At 30.4% G+C, this 10,505-nt stretch overlaps 2 protein-coding genes across 6 annotated transcripts; one reads left to right on the forward strand and one right to left on the reverse strand.

Annotated features, from left to right (window-relative positions):
* Positions 1 to 1,679: 1,679 nt before the first annotated feature.
* Positions 1,680 to 9,231, reverse strand: LOC123898808 (peroxidase 15-like). Its single transcript, XM_045949822.1, has 5 exons — positions 8,889 to 9,231; positions 8,293 to 8,484; positions 2,875 to 3,040; positions 2,133 to 2,702; positions 1,680 to 1,816 (listed from the first exon to the last, which is right to left on the reverse strand). Exons 1-4 carry the CDS (start codon positions 9,114 to 9,116, stop codon positions 2,221 to 2,223), a joined length of 1,068 nt encoding a protein of 355 aa, XP_045805778.1. The 5' UTR covers positions 9,117 to 9,231; the 3' UTR covers positions 1,680 to 1,816; positions 2,133 to 2,220.
* Positions 3,765 to 7,491, forward strand: LOC123898814. 5 transcript variants are annotated; one of them, XR_006805435.1, is made up of 5 exons: positions 3,765 to 4,198; positions 5,248 to 5,701; positions 5,899 to 5,991; positions 6,477 to 6,732; positions 6,840 to 6,912. XR_006805435.1 is itself a non-coding variant. In XM_045949828.1 (4 exons), the coding sequence occupies exons 2-4, from the start codon at positions 5,248 to 5,250 to the stop codon at positions 6,566 to 6,568; spliced, it is 639 nt and encodes a 212-aa protein (XP_045805784.1). In that variant the 5' UTR covers positions 3,765 to 4,198; the 3' UTR covers positions 6,569 to 6,912. The 5 variants fall into 5 exon arrangements, 1 of the variants encoding a protein (XP_045805784.1); XR_006805436.1 differs by having other exon boundaries at positions 6,844 to 6,912; XR_006805437.1 differs by having other exon boundaries at positions 6,477 to 6,728.
* Positions 9,232 to 10,505: the final 1,274 nt, after the last annotated feature.

Genomic DNA, 10,505 nt, shown 5'->3' on the forward strand with positions numbered 1-10,505 from the left:
TAACAGTTCAAGATCTTTGACTTCTATTTCCAAATCCTCTATCTCTCTTTGTGCTGCGAAAATTGAACTTTTCTAATAATTGTTCTGTATTTTTATTTCTCAACTGGTATTCTAAGTATTGAAGAAAATAAAATAAAATGGTATTCTAAGAATATCCGTTATAATTTTATATTATATATTTTTTTTGACAGAATTTTTTATATTATATATAATAAATACCAGATCGTGCTTAGTGAAAAATTATTCGATTCAGAAGGTATATTATTATACGTATACGTAGTACTACACTATATGGACCCAATAGAAGCAAAGTCTCTTCATGAAATAAAATTAATAATATCGGAAGCCAAGTCTACTTATTCAGATAATTTTTTCTTCAATCCATACATTAATACTAAATCAACACATATTGCATCTTATTTTTTCTTCAATTTGGCCAGTTGACTATAAACAATCAAAGTATATAACTTTTCTTTGTTTCTATTTTGTGAAATTTTTTTTGGTTTTTTTTAATCAAATAAATTTAATGCATTTCATTAATCAGTAAATGTTTAATATATAGGAGAATAATCTTAAATATAGAAACTATGAATTAACCGTCTTAGCAAGAGTATCAAACAACCATATTTCGCTTATCTCCGAACAAACATAACCTCAAAGTTTACACAAGATATAACATGATTTGAATAATGTCAACAACAATTAAGTTAAACTTCGAATTGCCACCATACATTGTACGAATAGCTTCAACCAACATTTGAATAACTTTCAAATTGAACCAGATCAAACCCTTTATGACTAACTTCCTTCATGAAGTAAACGCCCAATGTTGTCACACCCGCTTTGACAAAAATGTTGCATCAACATTACATTTTAAAGTGAGATGTTTGTGATGAAGATGGTTTATTTTCAACATTACAGGTATGTATTTATTTTAACTTAGCTGACGAGAATATGGTTTATTTTGTTTTAAAGTGAGATGTTTGTGATGAAAAGAAGATAGAATGCTAACTAAGAATGATGAATTTTAAAAAAAATAAGGAAAATAGTTCTTTTGATCTTTTTCTTGTTCTTGAAAGTACAAGATAATTGATCGCTTCAAAAGTATTTTTATTACTTGATAACAAGTTAAAACAAAAACAACTTTTATGAAATTGAAATACAAAATATTTTTACAAAGAAAACGAGATGTGGAATTTAATGTAGGTGTTTTAGTGGTTTATGTGCATACAAGTCTTTCATTAAAATAACATGTGCTTACATAGCTTTAATGTTGGAATAATTAATTAATCAATTATGGATCCATCACTCCCAAAACAGAGTTTGCAACTCATACATAGTGTTGGAAAAATTGATAACATATATAATATTGTTGGAGACTATAACCTCTTTCTTCTATTATACTCAACTCTTAGCTGATATTTTTCTTTTTTATCAAATAGTTTAGTGGCTAAAATTTCATTTTTATTAAGATGAATAAATGATAGTATCAGAGTTCGAACTTTGGTCTCTACATATTATATGCAATATTATACCAACTGAGCTAAGTTTACGGATTACTGATATTTATTATTCTATCATATAATATGACTAAGAATACTCTTATATATATATATATATATATATATATATATATATATATATATATATATATATATATATATATATATATATATATATATAAACACAAATTGAAATTTAAAAGCAATAATAATCATGATTATATAGTTTGTCCATATCACATATATATCAAGTCACAACAAAACCAAAAGACTCTGAATATATCTTATATCTTATATAGTAATAGTAATAATATATAGAGGGCTTAATTAATAAAATGGTCCCTTAAAGACATTTTTGGTTTCAGATTGGTCCCTTAAAGAAAAAAAGGTCCAAATAGGTCCCTTAAAGAAAAAAAAGTCTGAATAGGTCCTTTAAAGACACCTCCGTTAATCAGTTTGGTCCCTAAAAAGAGGTCTAAATAGGACCAAACTGATTAACGGATATGTCTTTAAGGGACCTATTCGAACATTTTTTTCTTTAAGGGACCTATTTAGACCTTTTTTTCTTTAAGGGACCAATATGAAACCAAAAATATCTTTAAGGGACCATTTTATTAATTAAGCCTATATAGAGCTATATTTAGAATACATAGGTTAATTATAATGATCCACCACATGCACATTGCAATAACATTTTCCACCTTATGTTGACTTGTATTCAGAATGAGCTAGCCATGCCATTTTCTGAAGATTCATTGGTGACCACAACAGCCAATCCAGAAGAATTTCCATTCACAGCATTACATTGTGTTCTAATTTCACCTTGAGATCCAGTTAAAACACTAATATTTCCCATTTTTATCATTGACGCTACAAAATTTTCAAAGAAGAGAGTTTGATTATTGATGAAACTATTGACAATAGAAATAGTATCAGCACCACTTGTGGAAAAAAGCACTTGGTCACTCTCAAACAAGCCATTGCCATTTTGGAGATTGGAGTAGTAGTTTGAGTCGAATGTATCAGGAGTGGTTGGGTCCAAATCGGTTAGGTTTGTACCAGGTCCGCCATTAGGACATATTGATTGCAACGTTTGTAAGTATGTTGTGTTAAGAGTTGAATCGGGATTGCCTGTGTTGCTGAAATTGTATAATCGATCGGTGAAAAATCTGCATTGTCCTCTACCAATTGTATGACCACCTAAAAAATCATAGAGGAAAATTAATGACATTATATTATGAGAAATACAGATTTTGATGTGCTATTAAAGTAAAAAAAAAAATCTTAGTATTGTAGTTTTTTTTCTTTCTAATATATGCTTACATACATATATGCGATATATTTTAATTTTAATGAAACAAAAATGTTATACCTGAGAGTGCGACTAGATCAGTAGTACTGAGGTTTTGATTAAGAAAGTTTGATTTTAGTTGAGTGAGGTTGAAAAAGGGAGCCGGAAGGTTTTGAGTTGCAAGGGTTTTATTTGCTGTTAAGCTGTCCCTTCTTCCCAATGGAACTTGCCAAGTAGGACCATTTGCCTGCAATTTTTGTTGCATTGTATATATATTAAAGAAATTTACCATTAAATTGTATATAATAAACAAAAGTTTAGCCAAATATACATATGATTTTTTTAAAGCAAAGTTGATTTGCAAAGCATGCATGAAGCAAGGTTCTTTCATCTCAAGTATGTTGGCCTTAAAGAACCTAGCTATCCTATGCCGCAAATAAAAAAATATACTATTAAAAAAGAAAAAGAAAAAGGGAGGACTAAGAATATTAAAGCTCACCATGGGAAAAACAAACAAATTTAAAGAAAGGAAGACTAGGTCAATTACAACAAAAATCCTATAAAATAAAATTAGGTGGAAGTTTCCACCAAGTGTAATTTTTATTTGAAATTTCAATGCCACTAACTTATCGGTATTTTCTATGAGAGACAAAAAAAATTCCATTTGAGAACATAATTGCAAAGTATTGGTCCATTTGTTTTTATTCTTCACGGAATAGAAATATAGAATAAGAATTTTTAAAAGTCTTAGTCTAAAATAAGGAATTGAATCATATTTTAACCAAAGATGAGGCTAACATTCACTAGTACAAATATGACATATTACACATCATGTTTACATCTGACGAGCATATGTCAGATGTAAAAGGCTATATGGAGTAGCCTTTTCATCTGGCTTCAATATCCACAGATGTGAAAAATAAATAGAAAAGACTTTTTACATCTGACTTCAATGTACCGGAAGCATAACTAAACGCGGTGGCAATACTGTAATTATCTCGAAAATTGTCTAAAATAAATATATATCTGGGCAAATATATCCTCAGATGTAACAAGTCAGGTTGAGTAAATAAAAAAAAAAAATTGGAACCAAATAATTGATTCAAGTGCAAAACACTCTCAGACGCGTACCTACACTCAAATATAACACTCTCTCTCGATGTCAAGAACAAAACCGAAGAACAAACCCAAACCCTCGATTCGTCTCGATTCGACAATCTCTCACTCTCACTGTCACTCGTCCTCTCTCACTCATTCTCTCGATCTCGATTTCGTCCTCTCTCTCACAGTGGTTCTCTCGATCTGGATCTCGAACCCTAAGCCCCAAATCGAAGCTCAGTGAAACAAATTGAAGCTTCTCTCAGATTGTTATCGTTCCTCTCCCTACAACTGAAAACACAAACAGGTACTGATTCTATTCTCAAATTTTTTAATTTCTTTTTGTTTGGTTAAAGACTGAATTCTAATTATTATCATTATATATCTTTGATGATGATTATTATCATAATAATATGTAATTTTTGGGGTTTTATGTCCTGCTGATGTGCGTTTTTTGTTTGGTTTTATGTGCGTTTTTTTGGGGTTTTTATCTTTTTGTTCTGCTTTTGGTTTGTGGGCGTGTTGCCCTGGTAGTCTCTTTTTTATGTTTGTTTCCTATTGTAATGTGTTGATAGAACAAATCTAACGGGTTTGTTGCTTTAGTTTCTCCCTGACTATTGCTTTGTAGTTTCTATTTCAACCAAGCACTGCTTGTACTTGTGTCTTTAATAAAATTTTGCCTCATTCAAAAAAAATTTGGGGTTTTATGTTGTACTCTACTGTTGGATATCACATGGATGATGATTTCATGAATTTGAATGCACAAGAATAATATCTTATTATCATCTTAGTTTATTCCATGTTCTGTCTAGAGTTTTTATTCGATAATCATCTTGTCATTATTACTATTATTATTACTATTATTATTCGTTTTGGCTGTGGTGTTCTGTTTGTTTTCATTGTGTAGTAGTTTTGTTGTTTATTGCTTCTTTAGGAGAAGTAGAACTTGATGGAATTAACTTGATATGTATGTTAAATTTCGATTTTTATGGTGAGTTTTTTTGTCTGGTATATAGTGGTAATTGGTAAAGTTTAAGTGGTTCATTTGAAATCTGATTCATTTAAAGTTTCAATGATTTTTGTTTTGTCTGCTATATAGTGGTAAATTTAACACAATATATTATTTATGTTGAGGAGTGTCCGAACACCGTTTACTTCAATCTATTGGTGTATATATTGAACTTGGTTTTCATTATGGTTTGAAGTTTGCTTCTTACCAAAACAAAAATAAGACCCATTTCTCCATCTAAAATTGTGACACTAAAACCAAACAACCATGTATGCTTTGTTGCGTTAATCTTCATTAGTAGTTCAATCTAAGTTGAAATTCATTGGTTTTTGAAAATGTTGTTGCAGATGGTTCCAAGGAATTTTGTTGAGAGATATTGGAAAGATGTATCAAATCCAATTTCCCTTAGACTTCCAAATGAGTCTGTTTGTAAAATGTTTTGGGTGCAATTTGGTGACGAGATTTGGCTTCAGGATTGGAAAAGGTTTGCACGGTCGCTTAGATGCGGAGATCTTAAAGTTTTTCAATACAAAGGAGGATCAGATTTTCATGTCATTATACTTGATGATAGTAAACTAGAAATTGACTATTCAAGTATGATTTGCAACGATAAACAAGAAGCTAAAGAGAGTGATGATGATGGCTATGTTGAGATTACAAATGAGGCTGATAATGCCAAACAATCCCTCAAGAAAAAGAAAATCAACTCAAATGATAGTGATACCACTACTGCTACAACTCAAGTGACAAACATTGTCAATAGAAAAATTAATACAAAGGCAACCCAGCAAAAAGTCTTAGGCAAGTTAATATACATCCTTTTACTTATATAGCTATTCATCGGTAAAATATGTTTTTATTTGGTCCCTATATCTCAAATTTTGTTTTTAGCCTTTCTATCCACTTTTCAATCTATATAGCTTACAAGTTTTTAGGCTGGAACTAATTTACTTATTTTCAAGATGTGATCTTTATTTTGTACCTTTAAAGTTTTATAGAGGCTAATGGAACCAGAGGAGGCAGCGGTAAGAAAGCTAAGAAATGCTCAAAAACTGTAGATGCAAATAAGAGAAGCTGCACTGATGCTCTTGGTATGTTTCCTATACTTTTTTTAGTAAATACTAGTAAATTTGGTACTTAAATGTGTGAGAGACTTTCATTTCACTATAGGAACTGAATGTATTGAAATTACAAACAAATCCCCAAATTTTCTTTTCCTTTTTCAGGTGTGAGGGTCTGCAGTTTTTTTCTGTTTTTTTAGTTAGTTTTAGACTCTCTTTTTTTTTTTTTACAAAAGAGTTAGTTTTAGACTTTTAGTAGTCACAATTTGTTGAATTCTGTTTTTGGTGAGTTTATCATGAAATTCTGTTTGCATGTTCTTTGTTGAATTCATATGAGAATTCCATTCCAATATCAATTTCTACAGCTTCCTCATTGCTTATATTTTTCCTCTTTGATTGCTTCCTAGACAGTATATGGACTATGTATATCTTAAATGATGTTTCAGGCAACTACAAGATACTGTTTTTATTTTACAAAATGAATTTATATGGACTTTCATTGATGTTGTTTTCAGGATTTTTAAACCTTGTTGAAGGAGAAAAACAAATTCAAACCTGGATGTTTTCAAGAAGGAGAAAGACAAATTCAAACCTGGATCTAAGGTAGAAGAAAATTAAGGGTTGTTTAAGAACAAGTGGAGTGGCAGCAAAAGCTGCGTTTCTGTTACTAAACAGCTCGTCTAGTGAGAAGCATCATCGCCTAGCGACGACAGCAGCGTGCTCTGCCTCTGTATGTTGTTCTTTCCCCTATCCAACCATTCTTGATCGTAGGTAAGCAAACTCAAGCTCTTTTCCTTCTCTCTAGGATTATTCTATTCTTTTGGTGTTACAAATATCACTAATCTCATTCTTGGTAATTATATGTGGCTTGTTTGGAGAAAGAGGCTGTGATTGAAGTATTTGGAGCTGAGAATTGAATGAAAATGGAAGGACATGGCCATTTGGAGAAAGGTATGAAATTGGAGATTGGTGATTGTTAGAGGAGTTTCATGGAAACTCGTAAGTACGAGTTTTGCTACCTTAGTTTCCCATAATTAATAAATGCACGACAACAATAGGATTTTATGGAATTTAGAGCGAGTTAAATTAAAAACCCAAATTTAACTCTACTGTAATTATAGTATATGATATAATGTCTATAGCTAATGAAATGGGACTGTAGGTGGTTAAATTATCAATTTTTGCAGAAAAACGCAGATTATGATGTTGCCGATGATGAGGCTTAGGAGCTAGCTAGGTTATGAATTGCGAAACAGCTGGGTAACTTGTTTTCTTGACCTATACAATCCCGAGGTAGATTATGATGTTGCCGATGATGAGGCTTAGGAGCTAGCTAGGTTAATTTGTGTGATGTTACAATGGATTCACATTAATTATGATGTTTTGAATTGTAATGACTTGTATTTTGCTTGAAAGTTATAACATTTTGGATGAATGAGTTGGTATTTTGCTTGAATTGTAATGACTTGGTATTTTATTTGAATTGTAATGACTTGGTTGAATGTAATTGTATTTTGGTTGAATGTTGAATTGTAATGCTATTTTGGTTTTTTTTAATTACAAAATAGGATTTAAAATATAAAAAAAAAAACGCAGGATGTTGAAAAAAAAATAAATAAATAAAGTTACTATTTCACATCTGGTGACTTGGTCAGATGTAAAAGGTCCAATTTAATTAAAAAAAACAAAATTGGTCAGCTGAAACACGAGAACAGAGGTAAAAGGGGATACTTTTACATCTGGCGAATGTCAGATGTAAAAAGCATAAACTTACTACTTCTCGTACGTCTACCTCTGACTTGGGCCAGATGTAAAAGGGGGTTTTGGCCAGATGTAAAAAGTGTTTTCTGTACTAGTGATTTATCAAAAGTTTAAGCGATTTATTTTTGCCACTCTACTTATTTTCCCGCGAGCTCTATGAATTTATTAAAATACTTCCGTCCGCTATTTAGGTAGCGGACACCCCTTTAAAACATCATACCTTTATAATGTCCGCTACTTAAGTAGCAGACAATATTTTCCAAAAAATCTCATTTTTATAGCATTTACTACTTAAATAGCGAAAGGGTAAAACGAGAAATACATAGGACGCGTGAGAAACTGGTAGAATGACAAAAGTAAATTTCAAAGTTTAAAACTAATAGATCAGCCCAACCCAATACAAGACCAAACCTACATAACTTGACACACCATTGAAAGCCCACCAACTATTCTACAAATTTGGAAATTTTGAAATTCAACAACATAATATCTTAGCTAGATTTTTTTACGGCAAAAAAAAAAAGCTAGATTTTTTTTTTTATAATGTATAACTGAATGAGACATATTTACCAGATCAGATGATATTTCAGCAGAAAGGGCTAGAATATCAGCACAAGAAACTGTGTTAGGACAAACATTTTCTACCGCGGTTTTGATTTGGTTTATCACATCCAAACCTCTTATGGAGTTGTTATTTCCTGGTGCAGTTTGCTCACTCACTATCGTAGCCGTATCGTTCAACAAAATTGAAGCATCACAACCCTACAAAAAATTTCACAACTGTTACTATATTTATAGTTCAACTCATTTAATTCCAATTCAAAGAATTAGTAAACGTTAAATAAAGCTTATGTAAAAATAAAATATGCTAGTATTACATAATAAATTATTTTGAACTTAGATAACATACACTTATTACTTGTTTTGTTTCCTCTTCTATTTTCGTATATACAAAAAAATTTGACGATAAACAACAAATAGATGAAGTGTAACACAAAGATTTTTTAAAAAACCGTTCACTCTAAATTTAAGCGTTTCTGACATAAACTATTGAAGAATAACAAACTTATAAGTCACTTCTCAAAAAACTTATAATTTTTTGTTGTTGTTGTAAACTTTAGAATTATTTAACAAGGAGTTTAAGGTAGAAGATGGTGAATACATACTTGAACAAAACAGTCATGAAAGTGTAGCCTTATGAGACTAGCAAGAATTCTTGGATCAGATTGTGAAACATTTGAGAGGACACTACGAACAATTGAAGAAACATTAGAACATGTAGTATTGTAAAATGAAGGATCTAGTTGTGCATTTGTAAAGGGTACCCCTCCTCCAATTAGGACAAACACAACCACACAACAAAAAGCTCTTGAACTTAGACCAAGTGGATTCATTTTTTTCTTTTCTTTTATTTTCTTTTCTTTTTTCTTTGTGTTTGATTGTTGCAAATATGAGCAACAATGTGAGGCTTTTATTTAGTTTGAGTCAAACGATGACCAATGCAATGTCCTTTCTTTTTTTGTGTGGTTTGTACGTTGGTGGTTGATATTATTTAAAGAATTAAAGAACGTGGAATTTTCTTTTCATATCTTAGTAGTTTTGCTTTAATAAAAGGAGTAGTAGGTTTTAAAAAAAGGAGTATTTGTAATTAAAGAAAAAGTACAATGTTAGTGCTATTATAAGTAAGGGTCATGCTAAACAGTGCCCCCGGGGTACTTGTTAAGTATACCTAAAAAGGAAATAAAAAATAAAATTTATATTGAAAAGACAACTTTTTGTATTTTTGAGGCATTGAATGTACGCATTTCGAGACAAAATTTCTATTTTAACATGCTTAACCAGTGCCCCGGGGCACTGTTTAGCATTTTCCTATAAGTAATAACAGTGTTAAAGAATAGTTCAAGAGTTTAAGTCTAGTGGTAAAAGGACACGTTTTAAATCCGAGGAATTTTGGGTTTAAATTTTGCTAGTATTCTTAAAGGAAGATATATATAAATGTAATTACCTTTGTAAGCCAAAAATATTTTTAAAATAAAAAATAAAAAAATTGTCTTGAATTTGTGTAGTCAATATTATTAAAATATAAAAAATGTTTTTTACAATGCAAAACATGTTACTCCTTAACTAGTGTTATGAGGATACTAGTTAACACTAGTTAACATAACCTTTAAATAATATACCAACAATAAATTAATTCAAAGCACGACGGAGCCAGTCATGGCTTAGGGACGGCCATGACCCTTTGTATTTATTTATCAATTCTGCAATGTTTTCTAGTGCTAAAGAAGTTTGCTTGCTGTGGTATAGAAGCTTCCATTTAGCTTTTAAAATTTTTAATTAACAAAAAAAATAAATATTTGTAAAATGTCATATTCAAACCGTAATTTTATAAGTAAAATTAAATAAAAAACTACTCTACTATTTGTGATTAATGATATTTTATGATGAAATAAATATAATGGGTTTACTAACGAATGTCTACGGGACACTCTTTAAGCATTTTATTTAAAGAAATTATTTATTTAAGAAGTAAAATATTTCAATTTCCAATATATTGACTTCACACATTTTCATAAAAAAATCGCAAAAACTTAAGATACTTAAAGAGTACTGTATCTCGGGGCACTTGTTCGCATTTTTTTATTTTAAAAAAAGTTATATAACACCCAAATGAAATTAATGATTGCAGAGGGAAGACACACCTGGATACTAATAATATCTTTGAGGGGTAATTGATAGACTTCAATTTTTCAAAGACTAACAAGCTGAAAAGTTAAAGTTTC

The sequence above is a fragment of the Trifolium pratense genome, linkage group LG7 (assembly GCF_020283565.1).
Source record: "Trifolium pratense cultivar HEN17-A07 linkage group LG7, ARS_RC_1.1, whole genome shotgun sequence".
Lineage (NCBI taxonomy): Eukaryota > Viridiplantae > Streptophyta > Magnoliopsida > Fabales > Fabaceae > Trifolium > Trifolium pratense.